Source organism: Epinephelus lanceolatus, chromosome 8 (genome assembly GCF_041903045.1).
Source record: "Epinephelus lanceolatus isolate andai-2023 chromosome 8, ASM4190304v1, whole genome shotgun sequence".
NCBI classification, from domain to species: Eukaryota; Metazoa; Chordata; class Actinopteri; order Perciformes; family Serranidae; genus Epinephelus; species Epinephelus lanceolatus.
Genome location: NC_135741.1, coordinates 40,965,579 through 40,989,251, shown reverse-complemented (window position 1 = coordinate 40,989,251; position 23,673 = coordinate 40,965,579). Strand labels below are relative to the sequence as shown.

Here is a 23,673-nt window from a genome sequence, read left to right as displayed (position 1 = left end):
GAATGTTGGCCAACTCCTCCTCAGTAGCTGTGTGAAGTTGCTGGATATTGGCAGGATCTGGAATACGCTGTCGCACATGCCGACCCATCCCAGACATGCTCAGTGGGTGACGTGTGGCAAGTGTGCACACTATCCAAACACTGGGATGTTTTCAGCTTCCAGGAATTGTACACAGATCCTTGCCACATGGGACAGCATTACCATGCTGGACCATGAGGTCATGGCATCGGATAAATCACCTAAAGATGGGTATCAGGATCTTATCATGGTATATCTGTGTAAATGCAGTCAGTCTGTTGACAGCGTTGGCATTCACAAACTATTTGCCCGCACACCGCCATACATGCCATCTGCCATTTGTCCGGTACAGTGTAAATAGGGATTCATCTGTGAAATGAACACTTCTCCAAAGGGCCAGACTCCATCAACAGTGAGCAGTTACCCAATTAAGCTGGTTATGACAACAACCTGCTGGCAGTTCAAGGCCCTGGTGAGACAACTAGCATGCAGATGAGCTTCCCTTAAACAGTTTCTGATGGTTTGTTCACATCAATACAGGTGAAGATGCTGGATGTGTAGGTCCTGAGCTGATGTGGTTACATGTAGTCGGCGGCTGTGAGGCCTGTTGGATGTACTACCAAATTCAGGGAAACTGCATTGGAGACGTCTTATGGTAGTGACATGAACATTCAGTTCACAGGCAACAGCTCTGGTGGACATTCCTGCAGTCAGCATGCCAATGGCACGCTCCCTCAAAACTTGGGACACCTGTATCATTGTGTTGTACAATCAAACTGCACATTTTAGAGTGGTCTTTTATTGTGACCATCCCAAAGTACATCTGTGTAGTAATGATGCAATTTAATCCTGAAATGGCACTCCTGTCAGGTGGATGGATTGTCTTGTAAAGGGAGAACTGCTCACTAACACAGATGTTTCATAAATTTGTGGCCAAAATTTGCGAGAACTAAGTCTTTTGTGTGCATAACAAGTTTTGGATCTTTAACTTAAATCTGTCAAAAATGTGAGCAAAACAAGAGTGTTGCATTTAAATGTTTGTGCAGTGTATATATATTATATGTAAATATTTAAGGGTACTTTTTTGTATTTTAAAACTGTTTAGATGTGTAATGTGTTGTTCTTTTTGTAATTTAATCAAGAATATAATTAGCCCAAAAATGGCTTAAAATTATAATCTTCCATTATAATAGTGATAAACATCATTCTAAATATGACTCTTTGCACCTTATGTGCAAAGTTTCCCACAACTTTCACAATTCAATTCTTGTATTGAGCTCTACATCATTGCTCCAAAAGCTCTGTGGGACTGATGGCTACAGAATCAACTCTACAATATGTGTAAATTTTTAGTGTCGAAAGTTCCCTAACGACTGCTTGAGGAGTGTGAAACCTGCCAGGTTTAAGTGTGACAGTTCTTTACCTGCTTTGCCAATTTGAACAGCGAGTTTGGTGAGCTTGCCCTGCAGCACACTCTTCTCTTTCTTCGGAACATTGGTCTTCTTCTTCTCTCTGTCCTCTACCTCCCCTCCTTCTGCACTTTTCAGGGGCTGCATCTCCATGGCAACACCCCCGTCCTGCTTCTTCGCTGAAATGCACACACACAAAACACACATATACTCTCTTCAGCACTCTACCAGCAGGTGAAATAAGCTCATCTTGCATCCAAACCAAGTTTTACACACATAAACACATCATGTACATGTCATGTACCTTTGTTCTGATTGTTCTCCACAGCTCCATCAGGTTGTTTTCCTGAGAGAAAGGGAGGGTGATTTAGACAAATGAACATGAAGGAATAGAAAGACAAACATATGAAAGAGATGTGTTAACATGTGTGCATAATCATAGTCACCAACAGTTCATATTTCTGATGTTGGGACAGCCAAAGACACACTTCCAGAAACAGAAAACCACAAAGAAACAATACTAAAGGGAAGAGTTATAAAGGTACACACATCTTCATACACTGGGTCAAGAGACTGAGAGACATTTTAATATGTTTAAGTCCATCATAGGTCACTGTCACTTTCACGGCACTGTGTGCTGGGGTCCATTTAGTGGCTGAGGAAAGGAGCGGGGCAGACAACTTTATGCTCACATACCATTGGTGACAGTGCTGAAACTGGCTTCTGTAGAGATGAGCAACTGAGAACTGTCCTCTGTTTAGGGAATGTGTGAGGAAGGAAGGTTTTGGGGAACGTGAGAGGATTTGGCAAATAGGGAAAACAAAAGAGAGCAAAGAGGGAAGTATAAAAAACTCAAGTAGTGAATGCGTTTGTACGCACAACCGTACTAGCAGAATGTCTGGAGATGACTCTATAGAATGACAAAAATAAATTGAATATAACTTCAATCTCAAATGAGAGAAAAATCAAAGAGAACAGTATATAAGCCCATAGCAAACCCACATTGCATGAGGAAAACTAACAAGTTATGGCATTTGTAGAAGTCTTATGAATAATGTATTAGCTCCAGTAAATGACTGTCTGAATGATCAAGCCCACAGAGGCTGCTGCATTGAGTGCAATACATCCTAGTGTGCAACTAACACTTTGGAAACAAGCAATAACAGTATTTTTTCATAGAATAAGCAGCATAAGCTCATTTGTTGCTGTCCATTTCTGCATGCCAGGATGCTTCGGGTGTTTTCTCCTTTTCAATATGCCAACAACACTACAGGCATACCCATGCATAAGTAAGAACTGCAGTGGCAGAGGCATGGATGAGTGCACTGGTAATGATATTAACCTTAAGTGCTTCTGAAAGTATGTGTAGTCTCTGTTGTTGTCTGCAGCTCTGCTCTGACTGCAGGGCCCTTCCAAAACAAATTTGAGCATAGACTAATGCTTCATGCATTGACCAACCAACACTCTTCCCTGAATCTCACTGGCTCCCTCGATCTCCCCTGCTCTTTCAATAATTGATTCAATCTGCAACCTCTCTCTCTCTCAGATTAAGGGAGGGAAGGAAAAACAGGGGAGAGCAAAGGGAGAGATAGGAAAGTGAAAGAGGGCACAGCGGTGGGGTAAACAAGAGACCATGTGAGAGAAATAGAGAAAAATGGATGGATAGAAAGAGAGGGAGCATGAGAACGAGAGGGATGGAGAGGATGTGGGCTAAATAATCGATGAGGTTAAACTGGTGTGTTTCCTGTTGAAGCTCTAATCTGAAATCAGTTAGGCACCCAGCTAACTCTGCATACACATACACACACACATACACGCGCTGCAGTGTGTTTTCGTGGACGGATTATGAGACAATGGGCCCCTGGGCACGGACATTAAAAAGCCCATCTTTGTGGTTTCTTGCAATTCTTGCAGTTCATTTTGCATCTCTTTGTGGGCATAATTTGTGGTCATTCAGGTCTCTTTGTGGTTGTTCTGTGAGGTTCTTTTGCATGTCTGTGTGTTTTTTTGTGTGTTTGGGTCATTTTATGTCTTGTTGAAGTTGTTTTGCATGTGTTTGTGGTTGTTTTAGTGTCTTTGCAGTAATGTCATGTCCCTTTGTTGCTGATCAGGGTGTCTTTGTGGTTGTTTAGGGCCTTTTTGTGGTAATTTTATGTCTCTTTGTAGTTGTTGTGCGTGTCTTTGTTGTTGTTTTAAATCTCTGCAGTAATTTCCTGTCTCTTTGAAGCTGATTTGCTGGTCTTTGTGGTTGTTTTGAGTCTCTTTGTGGTAATATAATGTCTCTTTGCAGATGTGTTGGGTGTTTTTGTGAGCATTTTGAGTCTCTTTGTGGTAATTTTATGTCTCTTTGTGGTTGTTTTGTGTGCCTTTGAGGTTGTTTTGAGTCTCTTTGTAGTGATTTAATATCTCTTTATAGTTGTTTTGGGTGTTTTGTGGTGATTTTAAGTCTCTTTGTAGATATTTTATGTCTCTTTGAAGTTGTTTTGCATGTGTTTGTGGTAATTTTCAGTCTCTTTGTAGTAGTTTTATGTCTCATTGTAGTAGTCCAGGTGTCTTTGTGGTTGTTTTGAGACTCGTTGTAGTAATTAATGTCTCTTTGTAGTTGTTTTGTGGGTCTTTGTGGTTGCTGAGTCTTTTTGGGGAAGCTTTTCATATCTTTGATTTTCTTAAGAATAAGAATAACTTTATTCATCCCCAAGGGGAAATTCCATTGATTGACTTTCCAACAAGAAATATAAACAGTCACTTCAAACGGAAGTTCTGGGGCTGAAGGGGTCAGGGGCAACGAGGCCTGTGCCCAGTAGGCCCGTTCAGTAATCAGTCCATGTGTGATTGACATATATAAACATGAAAACTGACTCGAGAGCAGTTTGGAGTATTCATTCATGGAAATGGTGATGTGCAAGTGAGACTATCAGATTTTCTGGGTTTTGTTAGCATCTGTTTACTTCTTCTACTGTTTGCATATTTCAAGAACAAAACCATTTGTGCTTCTGATGTATCACTAAATATTAAATCTGTTCATCTTGCTATATGAGTAGAAAAAACTACTTAACAGATGCAGTGTATCTCCATCAAAAATCCCTCTTCCTTTCTCTCACTACAGTCCAAAACATTGCAGTAAAATTTGTGTTTCTCTTCTTATTCCCCTCCTTCACTTACCTTTCTTCTCCTTCCCATCTTCCTCCACCTCTCCAGCACCCAGCAGGGTGAAGATGATGCCCGTCTGCGAGTTGACACCCACAGCTGTCACCAGCATTCTGCCTGAGCCCTCCATCACATGGGTACCTTAACATCCAAACAGATAAGTGGTTGAGATTCAAGTAAGAGACCAGTGGTGTTTGTAAAGTGGCATCCACAAGTAGTCACAGATATGAAAAAACAAATTGTGATCTTGCACATTTTTGTAAGGTTCTTTACTTAAGTTTTTTTCTCAATGTGTTTTTTTTTTTTTTCACGCTAAACATATTACAGATGACCTTAGCTGCTCTTGCCACTTGGCAGGGAAAAAGTACTGAGATCTCAGCTCAATATGATACAACAGCATTCAGGCAGAGGAAAAAGCTAATCTGAAAAAGACAATGCCTTTTGGTGTGTACCCGAAGCATAGTTCTGGTAAGTGTGTCAGACAATAAGTAGATTGGTCATAGAGTTTTGTAGAGGGCTAGTCTAGTTCAATGATTTTGGTACTGACAGAAAAGAAAGCAACACCTGGTTGTCCTGAAGTTCACTGGTCACCATATAATGCTTGTTGGCTGAAGTCATGACATAGGAAACACACAGATGCTTACTATAGGTGCCTCCTTTGTGTTATAAGTCACAAAGCTATTTTCTTAGACGTGCTTTGAAAGGTCAAACCTATGTTTTGAACCTGACTGAACTATAGTACACTCAATGCTTAATTATTATCACTTTGTAAAGTTAACTGTTAACAGTTGCTTACGTAAACATCCAGCAGACACGAACCAACATTAGCATTATTTTGGAGTTGTGGCTCCGGCCATCCCATGAATATTAATCTAACATTCACTCTTTCTCTAGCTTGGTTTTGGTCTCGACCGTCTCTTGAGAAAAATATCTAGCTCTTTAACTGCTAAATGCTTCACTTTATTTACCAGCTGGCCACTAACTTTGTCTGCCTGCCTTTTGGTACTAAGCAGGTTTACCAGAGCTTTTTCACTGGAAAGAGATGGTTGCTTTGGCTGGAAATGAGACGAGTGGTGACAGTGAGCCAAAGCAGAAAAAAATTGGCAGAAAAACATTAAAACAGCTGAGGGGAACTGATGAGTCAGCTGATTATTATCTGTCGATTTGTCACTAAAATTCATCCATCCATTTTCTGCCTTTATCCAGGGATAAGTCATGGTGGTGGCAGCATTATTATGAATCCTACTGCTTTTCTTGGCATGTTCCACCCTGTCATGCTGTTACTGGCTAGTACTAGCCCTAACCATGAGTTCTTTGCCCTGACCCTAACCGCCCCTGACCTTGATGCATCGACATGACAGGTACCAGCCAATCACAGCACAGACAACATGTGGAAGCAGACTAAGTAAGGTAGTCCTCATGTCCCTCTCCTTAGGAATGTCTCCCAGGTCCTCCTGGGTGAGCCCAAGGTGTTTCCTCACCAAATGCGATGCATAATCTCTCTAGAATGTTCTAGGTCTACCCCAGTATTTCGTCCCAGCTGGACATGGCCGGAAAACCTCTGACGGAAGGTGCCCCAAAGGTATCGTTATCAGATGGCCAAACTACCTAAACTGGCTCCTCCTAATGCAAAGGAGCATTGACTTTACTCCTAGCTCCCTCCAGATGTCTGAGAATCCTCACCCTGCCTCTAAGGATGAGCCTTCAAACCCTGAGCAGTAAACTAATTTTGGCCTCTTGTATCAGCAGTTTCATTCTTTCTGTAACTACCTAAAAGTCACGGCCATAGGTGAGGGTTAAAACATAGACCAACTGGTAAATTGAAACTGTCTTTGTTGAATAACTGCAGAACATTATGATGTCACAGCAAAGTTGATCTTTGGGATATAAAATGTCATCACTCATTAATTTTATTCTAACAGGCATTTGTGTGAAATTTGTCAGAATTAACAAATTATGGCCAAAAAACAAAAATCAGTGACCTTGACCTTTGACCACCAAAATCTAATCAGTTCATCCTTTAGTCCAGGTGAATGTTTGTGCCAGCTTAGAAGGTAATTACTAAAAACATTCCTTATTGCGTTGCCAGGTGAAACACTTTTTTTGTTGGATGACCTGTGCTCAGAATAGAGGTATCAAGAATATTTTAGTCTTCACTTGTTGTGTTTATAAAAATGTATCCATACATAAAGAGACAGATGGACAGAAATGCCATGAAAAGCATACCATGTCTTCCAAGTAGTACCAGGGTGGTGGAGAGCAAAAATGAAAAATGTAAAAAACGAACCTGAGAGCAGCATAGGGTCCTTATCCACAGATTTGCGTACATGGTCAGACTCTCCTGTAAGAGAGCTCTCATCTATCTTCAGATCGTTGCCTTGGATCAAGATACCATCAGCTGGCAGCAGGTCCCCTGAACACAGACATCCACAGATCAGTGTGTGATTCACCTTGTAGTTTATGTCCTGTATGGTTAAGAGCATGAGTGTCCAACAGGGTTATCTATGTATCTGTATCACTTGTGGATATATTGGGTTATACATACCACCACATTTTACAGAGATAAACAGTACAGGTATAGGAGGCATTATCTGAAACAGTATGAAAATTTCATATTGCGATTAACGTGACCAAAATGATCAAGGTTATTATCATTATCATGGTGTTGTTAAAATGTACTGATACACACTCTGAAATCATTTCACCAAGTTTTATATTAGAAACCACAAATAAAAATAGCAGCACTTTCTGTTTGCATAAACATACAAATAATAACATAGCCAATATCTTATGTAAACATAAAAACTACATCAAATGTGCATTAACATTAAGGATAGCTTGTCTTTGAAATGCTTGCTTGAGAGTCTGTGTCACTGTAGATGAGGACAAGGGACCAGTAGCATCACTGGGTTTGCCTGCTGCACACCCACTCTGTAAACAAGCAATAGCAAAACAAACCCACGCTGCATGCTGCGCCTGCATCTGGGAGACTGCTGCTAACTTTGGTTGTTGCTGGACAATATCTACTGTGAGTTTTTCAAAGCACGTTAATCAAACATGTTTTAAAGATAATTAATATTCGAAATGATAATACATAATCATCTGGGATTTTAACACGGTTTATCGTTAACTGGTAAGTGCTTCATCCCTGGTAGGAAATAGGCTTGTTTACATTTTTGCTGAGAGTTAGATGAGAGGGTCGATACCATTCATGTCTGCGCACTAAATATGACGTTACATACAGCCAGGAGGTAATTAGTTTGGCATAAAGTCAAGAAACAGAGGGAAACAACTTGCCTGGCTCTAACCAAAAGTAACTAAAATCTCCACCTCATGGTTGTATGCCTCTGCAAACCTGTCAATATGCAGTTACAGTTAATAACCATGTCTGTCCAGACTCATATGTAGCCATGACAGCTGACAATGCTTCAAATATGGATGTTGTTGCAAAGAAGCTATACATTCTAAATCATGGATGCTTCACACACATCTTCAACCTGGCAGCATAAAAGATCTATAACAGTCATCACAGTTTCAAGGTGGACACCCAAGATTAGTCTCACCAAAATGGCGTTGAATAATGGCCAGAAAAGGGTTTCAGCAGAACATGATATCACAGTGAAGTTGACCTTTAACCTTTTTGATATAAAATGTCATCATTCATTATTTTATCCTATTAGACATTAATGTAAAGTTTTGTCACAATTAGTGTATGAATTCTTGAGTTATGGCCAAAAACATGTTTTGTGAGGTCACAGTGACCTTAACCTTTGACATTTGATCACTAAAATCTAATCAGTTCATTGTCAAGTCTAAGTGGACATTTATGATAAATTTGAAGAAATTTCTACAAGGCATTCTTGTGATAATAAGAACAATTGAGACAGACAGATGCACGGACAAACCAAAAACATAATGCCTCAGGCACAAACGCAGAAAACTCCACCTAACAACCCATCTAGGTTTTACTAATTGACACATTATATCCATACAAAATCAGGAATGAAAAAAATGTTGAGTTGTGGTTTTAGCATTGACTCCTTGTTAAACGACAACTTGTCATATTTACATTTCTGTTTGAGCACAGATTAAAAAACAAGTCAGAAATGTTTGATTGGTTACATTTAGAGGTGCTAGTAGGCTGATTTTATGACAGTCGGACAGAATGAAGCTAGTGTTTATGCTAAGCTAAGTGTCTGCTGACTGCAGCTTCATATCAAGCATACAGAAATGAAAATGGTATCGACCCTCTCATCAACTCTTAGCATGAAAGCAAAGAGGCATTTTTCCCAAAATGTGAAAATATTCCTTTAAGGACAGTAGTAGGTATGCAACTTTGGGACATTATGGTATTGTTATGATTTTCTGAAGCAGTGACAAGAGCCGGAGAAAACAGAAACTTTACAATTTTCTGTTTGAAAAAGAACTGATTTTGATTTTTTTTGTACTTCACATGCAGGCTAACCCTAGTTTTACCATTTTCAGTCAATGGTGAAAAAAGTGCTCAAATGAGGAAGGGTTTCAAAAACATACTCCATCAATTTCAATAAATGTAACTTAACTGTAAGAGACATTTGTTGAAATATTTCTGCAAACATATAACTCATGATTGTCAGTATTAGGAGTGTAAATCATAGGTTTTATCACAATACAATATATTGATTCTTTGGACGACAATACAATATTTGCTGATATCACAAAGTCTGCCACAATATGATTTGATATGGTTCAATTCAGGTGTCTATAAAATGATATCAGTAAATATCCTCATTGTCTTTTTCTTGGCTGCTTGCCATTTCCTGCCTGGTGCTAGGCCGGCAATAATGTTTACATGTTTAGTGAGGATGTGCTCTTGGATGGAAATGGTGACACAGACGTACCACTGGAATTTCAAAATAAAGGTGAAGATAACAATATGTGTCAATGTTTTGCACCCATTATATTGCTTTGTTGATCACTGAATCTATATATTGTTCCAGATCAATGTATCGTTACATCCCTAATTATTACTGCCAGTTAGTACAACCTCAATTCTAAAAAAAAATTGGGACATTGTGTAAAATGTAAATAACAACAAGGATGCAATGATTTGCAAATCCCTTTTTGAGCTACATTCAATGGAATACAGTACAAGAAACTGATTCACTTTATTGTTTTTGTGAAACAAACACATATTCTGATTGTGATGCCTATAACACGTAACAAAAATGTTGGGACAGGAGCAACAAAAGACTAGGAGGTTGTTGAAAGCTCAGAAAACACCTGTTTGGAACATTCCACAGGTAAACTGGTAACAAATGATAGTATCATTAATAGGTGTGAAAGGGGCATCCTTGAAAGGCTCAGGTGTTCTCAAGCAAGGATGGTCACTTTGTGAGAGACTGTGGGCAAACAGTCCAACAGTTTGAATACAATGCTTCTCAAAGCACAACTTCAAGGACTTTAGGCATTTCACTATCAACAATCCATAATATCATCAAAAGATTTAGAGAATCTGGAGACATCTCTACAAGTGATGGACAAGGCTGAAAGCCAACACTGAATGCCCGTGACCTCTGACTCTTCAGACAGCACTGCATTCAAAAAACCAACATGACTGTATAACGGATATTACTACATGGGTTTAGGAACACTTTGGAAAACCATTGTCAGTAAACACAGTTTGTCACTGCATCTATAAATGCAAGTTAAGACTCTGCCATGCAAAGTGAAAGCCATATATCAACAATATCTAGAAACACCGCCGACTTCTTGGGGCCCGAGCTCATCTGAGATGGACAGACACAAAGTGTAAAAGTGTGCGGTGGTCTAACCAGTCCATCATGGACGTTGTGTCCTCCGGTCTAAAGAGGAAAAGGACCATGCAGATTGTTACCAGCTTGAAGTTAAAAAAGCCAGCATCTGTGATGGTATGGGGGTGTGTTAGTGCCCATTGCATCCTGGGTAATTTGCACATCTTTGAAGGCACCATGATGCTTAAATTTACATACAGGTTTCAGAGCAACATATGCTGCCATCCTGATGACATCTTTTTCAGGGACATCCCTGCTTATTCCAGCAAGACAATGAGACACAATCTGCACATGTCACAACAGCGTGGCTTCATAGTAAAAGAGTGCAGGTACTAGATTGACCTGCTTGCAGTCCAGACCTGTCTACCATTGAACATGTGTGGTGTATTATGAATAACACAATGCAGCAATTGACACCCCGATCTGTTGAGCAACTGAAGTTATATATCAAGTGAGAATGTGAAAGTATTTCACTTTAAAAAATTCAACAATTAGTGTCCAAAGTTCACTAAAATTTCCTGAATGTTGTTAAAAGAAAAGGTGATGTAACACAGGAGTAAACATGACCTTGTCCCAACTTTTTGGGACATGTTGCAGGCATTTAATTCAGAATGAGTCTGTATTTATTCAAAAAAAAAATCATAAAGTTTGAGAGTTCGAACACTACATATCTTGTCTTTGGACTGTATTTAATTTAGTATAGGTCAAAAAGGATTTGCAAATCATTGCATTCTGTTGTTATTTAGATTTTACACAGTGTCCCAACTATTTTTAGTCAGAGTAAATACACAATTTTAATATAGTTTTACTTCTTGTAGCTGGTGATGGGCATTTGTTATAACTTTGATTAATATGAAGGGTGAACATTAACAATTCAGTTTGATAAAAATATAAATTGATTAATTAATAGTGAAACTGTTTGTAAGTTGCTGGTCTTTTATATAATAAGCGTTTGCCTCCTTACCGTATTTGACCTGGGCGATGTCCCCCACCACCATGTCAGCCACAGGGATCTGGATGACATTCCCTTTACGCACGACAGTGAACTTCTGTTCTTGTTCGATCCGACTCTGTAGACCCCGAAACTGCTTCTCTTTGGACCAGTCATTAAATGCCGTCACCAGGACGACACACACCACAGACAGGAGGATGGCGGCGCCCTCAATCCAGCCGGTGTCACCCTCCCCTTCATCCTCTGCAGACCCCACCACATTACCACATGCTGGAGAGAGGGGAGCAGAGGGATGGTTGGTTAGATATTTTGTGTGAAGTATGCAGCCAGAGACGTGATATAACGACTGATATGAATTGTATTATCCACCTCAAGTCCCAGCTAGCTGGTACTATAGATAGTTTGGATAGGTTCACGATATTTACCATAGATATCAAATGTAAGATAGAACGCAAAGTTAAAGGGATAATCTGTGATCTAAATATAAATAAAGAGCCACAGTAAGACATTTAGATATGATCAACAAACAATATGGCTGAGGTTTAAAATTGCAGTGGATGATACCTAGTGGCTGCCTTTGACTACAGTTAGTGTTTGTCATCATACAATTCACTAGCATTTACAAAAACACGTTTATGACACAGTGCACGACTACAAATGCCTAATGAAATAAATGTGACGATAGTTTGTGTGCTGCTGTTATTGAGGTTGTACTATGAGGTTTTAGACAGAGCCACAGTGTCATATATTTTTTCTCCTTTTGTTCACTGAGCCCACTTCCTCTCTACCATGACCTCTTACTGTGGTTAACACACCCGGGAAATCCAAGCTGCTTGGTGGAGGTCTGCGCTCTTCGAGTGCTCTAGTTTCTTCTGTTTCCGTCTATTGTATAAGTATGCTTTTCATTTTGTGCACAAACTAATAAAATGATCAAGTCATTGCATACAGAATCCTTATGATTCACCCAAACAAAAAAAAAAAAATGAAAAGGAAAAAGCAGTCTACCTGATTAATTAATATCATCTACAGAAGACTCTGTAGATGATTTGTTGATGGAAGTACCCCAGTTTCCAAATTTTATATGAATACATCTGAGCCAGATATTGCAGCTGTAATTCAGCATAAGAATGCAATGTCAGCCCAGCTGAATCATATGCTTTGGTAAAACTCAGTTCTTCTCTCTGTTGTCTGTCTGCACCGAGGTGTTCTATCACTTCAAAGGGAGACTGCAGATATTTTGATGTGTAACTCCCTAAAACTTCTTCCCACTGCACTTTCCAAGGTTAACTTACTCATGAACCTACAGGACTACACAACTTTAGCAATGACACATTCTTCATCTTATAAATAAAAAGTTGAATTCATAAGCAATTAATCACACACAGCTCAAAAAACTTAGAGGTTTTGCTGCCATGACAGTAGCTCATGGTGGCTAAAATTAGCTAATTTTATCAGTGTTAATTTCGTTAACAAAAAATGTGATGAAAAATGTTCCTCAATGACGAATGACCATTTCCATGAAGAGAAGACAAACTAAAAATAGATCTTTGATAATAAAAACTGACAAAATTATGTTTTGTTTCCGTTGATGAGACAAGCTGAGACTAAAATTTGGTGGGCTATTGCACTGTATGAGCAGTATGAGCTCAGAGCATCAACAGGTTGCAATAATCAGTCTCAGGATGATTCGTTAGCCTGCAAAACCCTCTGAACTGGAGCAGTGTCAGCTTTTACTGCAAGTTGTGAGCTGTAAACAAACAGCCATGTGTGTCTGACTGGATGGTGGAGCTGTTTAATGGACTGGTGTAGTTTTTTTTAGTTGAAGCAGTGGCTGTTAGCACCTAGCTGCACTTGTTAGTCGCTTGACCATAGCAGAGAGTAGCTGCCAGCTACTGGACTTCACATCTGTTGATCCTTAGCCCCCAGGAAGAGTGCTGAGCTCTGAAGCCAATTTTCAAAGAGGCCAAACAATGAGAAGTACAACCGCCGAGTCCATCATGATGCCATTGGGCCCAAAAAGACTTTTTCTCATTGCCTTACATTGTGAAAGAGACATCTGTGAATCAATGATACATTTTTTTGACTGTCACAACCCTCTTGAAATTACTCGTTTTACTATCAGGATTTGATACATTTGGTCCTATGAAATTTGAAAATGACATTTGATTAAATAATTTTATCTCCATTTGAGTTAGCAAAGCACTTAACCAGGAGTCAGCCGGCTCACCCAGCAGAAGTCTCTGGTGCACCAAAGGCCCAATGATGCGGAAGCAGCACCGGTTATCCAGGTAATTTTATATGAGGTAGTCAACATTTTTGACTTCATGCACCACTGAGCAACTGTAATAGAAATGAACAGGGCCCACCCACCAACACCAATGTTTCCCCTACCATTATATCTGACAGAGCTGAAAGTCAAGTTTTAATCAGCGACTCTGTGAGGGGACATGAGTTTAAGCCTCCAGGCTAACATGTTTGAAAGAATTCAGGCTGAAATAGTTATTATTCTGCTTTTTGAAATCAGTGAGTCAGACTTTACAGAGAACAAATCCTAGGTGTCTTAAAATAGTTATTTATGGTCTCACAGTTTGACATTTTGAGTTTTTTAAATGACAGTAAGTGTGTGGTCATAAATCATCCTTTAAACCTGTCAAAAACTCTGCTGGAGTAATGCAAGTTTGTAAATGTGTACAAATTATTGGTAGAAAAAAATTCTGTCTACATGAAAGTGCAACACTTGATTCAACCTCTCACCTTGATTTCAATTTACAATACCTACTAATTTAATTGATTCAAAAAGAAAACCACTTTGACTAAAAGTTGACCAAAATGTTTGAAATGATTTTTCATCTACTAAAACTAAACTAAAACTATGAAGGATGGAAAAAAACTAAATGTGACTAGAACTAATTAGCATTTCAGTCTAAAGATCTAGACCTGATCTAATATAGCTGCTAAAATGAACACTGCATAGAATAAATGTAAGTGACATGACTAAATCACTTTGCTGACTTTATAACTCTTCTTTACTTGTGCTACTGTTATGATGTGTTTTATAATTTGGCATTATCATTACATTGGCAAATTAAGTTGAGGTTCATTAGCAGTAAAGCACATTTCTCAACTCAGTACACTTTGTTTGCAAAATGTAATGCGTATTGCTCTTAAACTGATATTACTGAGTCAGTTTGCTGATTTTATGACCCCTGAGTATGAAAGTTCATTCTTTAAAATGGTAATTTGACCAAATAATCTTAACTCAAGGTCCCCTTACTACCTTTATTTAATACCATTTTGCTCTTTATTTGTTTTAGTAAATTTATGTCTCTTTTCTACTTGTGTTACCAATTCGCTACATTTTAAAATCAATTTCATGACCTAATTGTCACTCGTGGCCACAGTGTTTTGCAAAATTTTCATAAGCTTGTTTTGATACTTTGATTCATCCTTCCCACAATTAGTTCAGCTCTCACCTTTGCACTGTGAAGAGCCAAAACTCTTTTTCCACCTCCTAAGTGTCTGCCTTTCTTCTCTCTCCACACCCTTGGCTTCCTCCACGTCTCTCTCCAGCTCCTGTCTTTAACCTGGATACCAGTGATAGGTGATACTATATGCTATGTACGACGATTCATCTTTCTATGTCTTTCCTCTTCTATTGCCCTTACTACCCAACATCCTCTCTCTCACAGTCTCCCAAGCCTCCTCCCCAGCTCCCTCTGTCCCTGCCCTCACATTCGGTTTCCTTTCCGGGAGGCTGGTAGAAAGAGAGTCCCAGGGAGATGATGGCGGCAGCCTCCAAGATGATGAGTGTAACATCCTGTAAGGCCTCCCACACAAGTTCCAGGAAAGTCTTGGGCTTCTTCGGGGGGATGAAGTTTTGGCCGTACGTTTGGCACCGACGCTCCAGGTCTGCCGGGTCCCCACTGAGACCTGACAGATGGGATGGGTAAATAAGACAGGCTGAGATGTTAGCAATTTTTTTTCTGTAAAAACAAGAAAGAAACTCATATGAAATTCACATGCCAGGAGTGATCAAAACACATCTGCACACACTGGCAAATTCACTATTCAATTAAGCAATATCTAACTTAAGGTCATGCTGTTGTACTGAATAGCCTTGCTGATATTCAGTACAGCACCATCTCAAGTGTGATATTTACTAGTTTTAGTAATTTAATTCAGATGTTGTTTTGTGGAAATATCTCCATCTTTACAGTACATAGTTTGTTACAACAACTGTTAATGTAGGCCAATTAACAGTTAATGTAATTAATGTAATTTAGAACACCTGTAAAGCAGGCTGTTCTCATGCACTGTTTGATGTATACCTATGAAAAGTACTGCACCATAATTCATACAAAAACCACGCAATCATGAGCCAGTAATTCATGTAAAACCCACATAATGCAGAAGGCTGCGATCCCAAGACCAATGCACTGACAGGACTATGAGGATATGTATGAGGATACGTTGCATAGTGAAAAGTCCTGGTGATGTTGCATTTATAACAGCACTCATAGAATTCCTGTTGTCCAATCAAATTACTTGGCCAGAACTAATTGTTGTATGAGTGTCTTTTATGCTATTTTAAATAAAAAGTTTCTTTAAATCAGTGACCATTTGAATGGTTCCAGGTTCACCATCATCCAAAGTGTAGCTAGATAAAAGTCCATATGGCATGTTTAGCAGGTAGTAATTTATCACTAGGAAACACAAAGACATTAGACACTCATTACACACTACTACACTCATGCACAATCAGCACAAAATCACACCAAATAGGCCAAAACCTCCTTGACAAACTTTCTCTATCCAGTAAAACAGTTTAAAACACAGAAATCACAATAGAATCAATGACTTATGGCTGCTAACTCCAAGTTTACTTTCCTCCCTCCAAACTCTGTCTCTCCCATCTCCAACCTCACTGCAACATCTCCATCCTCACCATCCTCTCCCCTTCAACCTCACCCCTAAGTAATTCAGTTTCCATGGTGACCATGATATCAGGTCCAGGGCTTCCTGTCTCTAACAGGTTTCTGCCCAGCAACAGGTGATGTCACTCCCCCAGTGTGCTAGGTTTGGAGCAGAGTTTTTTTTTTTTTTTTTTGATTGGCTGTTAGGGTGGGGGGAACAGCAATTTGTATACTGTGGTTGGCCAAGATTGGTGACTATCTTTGCTTCCGTTTGCCTCTGTGTGTGTGTGTGTGTGTGTGTGTGTGTGTGTGTGTGTGTGTGTGTTGGGAGACATTCTGGTCCAATGTGCTTGCTGCAAGGAGTCATATGTAGCTCCCAGGGTTGCCGAAGAGTTGTGTAGCAATATGACGCTCAACAGGGTTCAGGCCAAGGCGAGGCAGAGAGAGAGAGAGAGAAAGAGAGAGAGAGAGAAAACAGGTGACCTTATGCTGAGTAATCGTAGTGAGCTGTATCCTCCCTCCATTAGTCCATCCCTCCCTCCCTCCATCTATCGCCCATCCCGTTGTTCTTCCCTTCCTCCTCATCCTCTTCCATAGCCTCTCCTGTTGGCTCTCCTCCTCCTCCTCCTCTCTTTTTCTCCCTCTCTCAATCTCTCCTTGATGTGTCCTTGACAATGCGGCAAGCTGTTCTAGCTTTCCCTCATCATCCCCCCATACACACACACACACACACACACACACACCACATATACACAAACACACACTCCTTCTCTCACTTCCTCCTTCTCTTTTTCCTCATTTCTCCTCCACATCTTTTCTGTCTCTTCAATGTGAATATAATGGTCTCATACTGCAGTCCTGGGGTAACCATATATTTGTGTGTGTGTGTGTGTGTGTGTGTGTGTGTGTGTGTGTTTATGAGAGCAAGAGAGAGAAAGAGAGAGAGAGAGAGATCCCATTCTGTATTGGTTTAACCCCCACTCTGCTCTATGTATCGTATTACAAATGACGCTCAGCATCAACTGCATAATAATGTCTACACGTGAGGTACATTAACCCCGGTGTGTGTGTGTTTTATCTATTTGTGTAGAACCGCTGCAAGATATGCATTTCTGTGGACATAAGTTTTTCTCAACTGTAAATACACACATTTTCCCATCAATATATCTGATCTGCCGATTCATGTTCCTCCTCTGTGATCATCAGTTTGATTGTAAAAGGAGACAGCAGGAGTTTTTGTTGTACTGTCAAACGCCTCAGATCTGCAGCAGAAAACATCTTGAGCTTTGAGTTCAGAATGATCAGTTTCCAGTAATGACATTAGATTTCTCCAAGGTGGGAAACATCGTTCCTTATCTGTGTTTGCACTTTGGCTGGTTTGTCGCGCAAGACAATTAATAATTTGTGAAAGTTAGCACAGTGTAAAAGAAGCCTGCCTGAGTGTAAGGAGGGCAGTGTGTGTGTGTGTGTGTGTGTGTGTGTGTGTGTGTGTTTGTGCCAACTATACTTTGTAGGGACAACTGCAGATACATGACTCTGTGTGTATGCTGGGTTTGTTGGAACCTGCTGCACTGATTTCTGACCAGCTCACAGTATCAAATTAGCAACACTCAACACAGACTTACTGTAACTTAACACCCACCAACTCTCACTTTTTCTCCATCTCTCTCTCTCTCTCTCTCTTTCTCTCTCTCTCTCTCACACACACACACACACACACACACACAAACACTCATATTCTTTGCTTACACTTGAACACACACTCCTCTCCCTCCATTCCCCCCTCTGTTCCTCACCATCTCACAGTTTTCAGTCATCTTTCTCTCCCTTGCTGAATTTCCCAGCCAACTTCTCTCTGCTGTTGTGTTGCTAGGTTACAAACTAGTTGAAGGAGTGGGTGTAGTGTGGTACCACACCCCTGTAAGAACACCCAAGTGGGCGCATGCATGTACAAAAGACACAAAAACTCAAATTTTATCCTCACAAATCAAAAATAGGCTATTTGACTGGCATAATCATATCAACTTTTGTGTGTGTTTGTGTGTGAGAGAGACAATAGCCCATTTTACACTGCCTGTTTAAGGTGGAAATATCACGCCATTATGCCCCCTTGCCGTGCTGTATATAAGGTACAATCACAGAATTGGAGGAACAAAGTGGTCTCATTTAATCCGCCTCGAGAGATAGCAACAACGCTGAAACGACATCTGTATAAATAGGACAGCTGGCAGGGCGGGTGTGATGTTCTGACGTCATGCTATATGTACGACCCACCACGTAGATTTAAAAAGTAGCTTATAGCAGTTAGTGGCTAACTCAAAGAAGACTGGGAAAACAATGAGATTCAGAAGCTCCTTACCCTCAAAGCAGAGGACGAGATCATCTGCCATATAACAGTTTGACAAATAAAAGTTAGATATCATTAGAGCCCCAACTAACAATTATTCTAATTACAGATTAATCTATTGTTAACTTTTACAATTAATGTTCCACAAATTGTCCGAGAATTGTGAAATAAAGTCTTCAGGTTGCTTATTTTGTTCTATCAACCATTTTAAATCCAAAGATCTTTATCTTTATCTTTATTAGTAGGAGTGTAAATCACACGTTTAATTACGATACGATATCAATTCTTTGTACAACGATTTAATATTTGCTGATACTAGAGGTCAACCAATTTATCAGTCAATTAATCAGCACCAATAGGATGTCTTACAAACTACTGTTTTCAGCAGAAGTTGCCTCAGATAGAAACCGATGGCTGCGCAGCCTCCACCAGTCCCGCAGGAATGTAACTTACATCAACGAGAGGAGCTGAAGAGAGGAGGGTTGTGTAAATTGGAGCAAAATTGAGCTTCTTCAGTGGCTACGGGTCCAGAGAGAGCAGCTCCCTTCGGCTGTGTGACTGTGTCTTAGTGTTTTACTCTTCATCTTAACATGCATTTAAAAACACTTTATGGACAGCATCAGAGATTTCGGTGTTATTAGCACTAGAACAAAAGTCCATCACTGAGTAAATGCTGCTGACATTGTGTTATTTTTCATGAATCATTGAGAAAGTATTTTGAGTATTTTAAGTATCCAAAATGACTCCACTTTAAAGCATCTTGTTTGAAATTACCTTTGATTTTTTTTTACCAGACAATTAGTCTGCTATTTGCTCTCTCCTGTTCCAAACTATAGTCCTTATATCAGCCCTCAAAAATCTAACATCGGTCAACCTCTAGCTGATATCACAAAGTCTGCCATGTATGATTTGATTCAATTCAGAGGCCTGCAATCATTATAAGACAATATCAGTAAACACCCTCCTCATATCTTTCCCTAACTGCTTGCCATTGCCTGCCTGGCGCTAGACCACTAGCACTGTATCACTATATCAGTCCAGATTAATGTATCATTTCAACCAGAGTTAGTATTCTTTATTTGTCATTACAGGTCCATGGTGTAGGATTTAGTGGTATCTAGCAGTGCGGTTGCAGAACTGCAACCTCACTGCTAGATACCATGCAGACACCAAAATGTGAAACAACCAATAGTCCTATTAGAGCCAGTGTTTGGGATTGTCCGTTCTGGGCTACTGTGAACAACATGGTGACTCTGTATGTAGATGTAAAAAGAGATGTTCGGATACCATGTATTTCCTCCCTGATACCAACTGTGATACTTAACTTGCATATAGGCCAATACCAGGTACTGATCTGGTACCATTGCATTAAAGAAAAGAAAAGTAAAAAAAAAATCCAGCTGTACACTAACTTTGTATGTACGTTGCACACCCAATAGTAAATCTGCAGGGCGGTCCTTCGATAGCTCGCTGAACTCTTGTGCTCGTAAACATAGTCCCACTAGAAACACGTGTAGCGGTTCAAAATGGGTCAGCCGTGCTCGCAGAAAACTCCATCAAAGTTAGGGGATGTTTGTCGCGTTTGCGGCGACACATTCTCACCAACTAAAAGAAACAAACATAATCTTTTACAAGGCCATGACTCATCCGTCCGGCCGGACTATAGAGGGAATTGCCTTGTAAACAACAAGGCGATTCCCTCTATAGTCCGGGTAGAAAACCAGCAGAGCTTTTAGCTATATATATAGCCTATGTATCACATTTTTCACATCACTGTATCACCGTTTAGACTAATCCGATGTTTGTAAAGTCTATAAACACAATGATTGCACAAACATTACTATTTCTGTGTGCACGTTTAGCTGGGCTAACCGTTAGCTGTTAGCCCTGTTAGCCGTTAGCGGTGTCTGTAATAGGTACTAACTCATTAAACGGTCCGTGAAAAAAATATCTTTTCCAGCGGATATCTTAGTTACAACATGATTGAGCTATCAAAGCAGTTTTGTGTTGCTATGTGTGGTATTTATTCAGTTTTGGGAAATCACAATGTCTAGAAAGCATCAGTGGCTGCCGCTGACAGGGACATCTGGACGTCATCTGTTAAAAGCCTCCCATTGTCGGATACGACATGAAACTACTCCAGTTAGCTCAATCATGTTGTAACTAAGACATCCGCTGGAAAAAATATTTTCTTCATAGATGAGCACACGTTTGATAAGACGGAGTTAAATCTCTCTGCATCCATTTTCATGCTCTCTGTGTGTTTGTTTCCTTGCGGACGAAAAAAGGGAGAGCGCACATTTCCGAGTAGGCGTGTCCTTTTAAAAAATTCGGTGGAATAAGTTAAAAGCAAGGCTGAATAACAGCGCTGTGTTTTGATAACGCAATCAAACAGCGTGCCGTGACGGGCTGAGTAAAATGTCGGCAGTGTGGCGATCCACCCGTCACCACACTCGCATTTGCGACTAAAAATAGTTTTGAGCGAGCAAAATAGGCTTAAATCATTCAGCACACTGTGCGAGCAGCCTACAGATTTCAACCAGCAGCAGAAACAAAAGGCGAATCCCACCGATTGTGGGTTGAATGGGGGTCACAGACACAGACAGTAATGTATTCCTGTCAAATACGGCGGCCATCAGCTTACAGGTGACGGATAAGTCGGCTCCAATAATATCCTCTTCTTGGCGTGTGGACTGCCCAGAAGTACCTGAACAGCCGAGCCAGCCGAACACAGGTATGTGACGTGATTCTTATTTTATTTATTTATTTTATTTTGATCCCCCCTATGTTCATCACTGATTGATGCTGTTTTTGAAGTATGAAGAAGTCAATAAGTAATTTATTCCATTGAAATATCATTGATGTATTATAGAAAAGTGATTTATCTTTTTATAAATGACAAAAGGCACATCGGCCTCATTTTCACTGTGGTATCATGATACTACTCAGAACCATGATATTTTCATTGGTATCGTACAGTGGGTCCCAATTTTGGTATTGTGACAACACTAATCTGGAGGGGGTTCATCTGCAAAAACTAATGAAAAACTAAACAACAATATTCGGTACTTGGTATTCGGCCAAGCGTTTAATAATATTCGGTAACTAAGTAACTAAGACATCCACTGGAAAAAATATTTTCTTCATGGATGAGCACACGTTTGATAAAACGGAGTTAAATCTCTCTGCATCCATTTTCATGCTCTCTGTGTGTTTGTTTCTTTGCGGACGAAAAAAGGGAGAGCGCACATTTCCGAGTAGGCGTGTCCTTTTCAAAAATGCAAGAGGCGTTGCTTTGTTGCCAGCCATTTTCGCCGGTGTGTTAAACACACTTTAGAAAGGAGTGTCCCCAGACTATCAGAAGGCGGAGATCTCTGATTGTCTGGTGGCGAGACTAACACCAATGTGACTCCACCAAATAATACAATGCCATCCATCCTTTCACTTTTTCTTTCAATTTATCTCAGTGTAGCATTTTATCTTACTGTTAGCCCATCTCCATTCAACCACTCCACAAATCCATCCACAAAGCCAGCAATCTATTCACCCATTCATGTGTCTACTACTCATTCACCCAAACATCCATTCCATCAGTCTATTCATACATGCACTCTAATCCATTCATCCATCTAGCAATCTACTCCTCCATTATTCATCCATCCACTGATCTACTTTTTTAACTATTCATCCATTCGTCCAACCATGCCCGCTCACCATCAGTGGTGCTGGACTGTAGTCTCTGGCAGAGCCCTTCTGTGTCTCCATAGCTGTCCTGGATCTTCTGTAGGGCATCATTCCCTCGGAGCTCCATCAACTCCCTGAGCTCTGTCACCGTGACCCCAAAGTCTCCCCCTGCATGGCTGCCATCTGCCCTTCCTCCTCCGCCTCGTGTCCCTTTGGGATAAAACTCCACTGCGCTGTTTGCCATTTCTCCCATAGTGGCTGTTGTTGACATGTCAGTAAGGTTTTTTTCTGTTTTGGTCCTCCTTTCTCTCTGCAGTCTGTCCTCAACTCAGTTCCCCTTTCGTTTGGTTGGTGGAGGGTTGTTCATGTGCTCAACAGTCAGAATCTTGGTTGGATCTTGATTTCTCACTTATAAAAATGTGTAATTATAATGATACACTTAAACCCTTTTTTAATTTCATTTAAGAGCAATCAAGGGGCGTTGGTTGTTTTTTTTTTTTCTCCTCACTATCTTGGCCTAGCCTCCCACTGCTCCTTTAATTCTCCATAGCAGGAGGAGGAGGGTGAGGGGGATCAAGGACGGCAAGCAGGGGCACTTCAGAAGTGTGATGTCTGAATGAATCCAGCTTTCTTTTCCTTCGTCTCCTCTGCGACTCCACTCTTTCCTCGTTTCTGTCCCCCTCCCTCCAGGGTCACGGCCAGTCCATGGACAGACGGACGGACGGGCTGACAGGCTTACAGACGGGGATGGAGGGATGATGGATGGATGGAGAGAGGGGCGAGCAAGGCAAAGGCGGCTGATAAATCAGAGACAGGAAGTGGATCCAGTTCAGAGGTAGCTACTGCTGCACCTCCAGGACCTAAGAGAGAGCAAGGGAGAGATAAAACATTATCACCTTGTTGTCTTGATCTCACCCACTATCATTACACTCTGACTGGATTCAATTGTCAAACTTGTACTTTTGATGCAGTAGCTACCATCAATACATCAGTCTTCATCTAAGTAAATAAGTGTATGACTTTTATACAGTCATGTTAGAAACTGGTACAAACATACTACAATCGATTCATCATAAACATAAGATCATTATTAGTATGATCATAGTCCTGTAAGTACACCCAAAGGAGCTGTATGTGATATTCAGAGCATATCTATGATTCAGAGTCTGAGTCAGCATTGTCAGCACATGGCTCTCAACATGGAGGTGGCTGAGCAGGTGGCTAGCAGCTAATGGTGCTAGCAGCTAATGGTGCTAAAAAGGCAAACAATACTAATAATTAGGGATGCACCGAATATTCGGTAACCGAATATATTCGGCCGAATATTGCAAAAAAACATACATTCGGTATTCGGTGGAATAAGTTAAAAGCAAGGCCGAATAACAGCGCTGTGTTTTGATAACGCAATCAA

The 23,673-nt window shown here is 40.3% G+C and overlaps 1 protein-coding gene across 2 annotated transcripts in view; it reads right to left on the bottom strand.

Annotated features, from left to right (window-relative positions):
• atp2b3b (ATPase plasma membrane Ca2+ transporting 3b) overlaps window positions 1-23,673 on the bottom strand; it is a 73,686-nt gene that overhangs the window by 43,088 nt on the left and 6,925 nt on the right. For both annotated transcript variants that reach the window (XM_033630139.2, XM_033630140.2), the window contains exons 2-8: window positions 22,293-23,122; window positions 15,051-15,248; window positions 11,331-11,588; window positions 6,862-6,987; window positions 4,590-4,715; window positions 1,732-1,773; window positions 1,442-1,606 (exon numbers count right to left, since the gene is read on the bottom strand). In XM_033630139.2, the coding sequence (XP_033486030.1) occupies window positions 1,442-1,606; window positions 1,732-1,773; window positions 4,590-4,715; window positions 6,862-6,987; window positions 11,331-11,588; window positions 15,051-15,248; window positions 22,293-22,533 (1,156 nt within the window). In that variant the 5' untranslated portion in view covers window positions 22,534-23,122. The remainder of the gene's footprint in view (window positions 1-1,441; window positions 1,607-1,731; window positions 1,774-4,589; window positions 4,716-6,861; window positions 6,988-11,330; window positions 11,589-15,050; window positions 15,249-22,292; window positions 23,123-23,673) is intronic.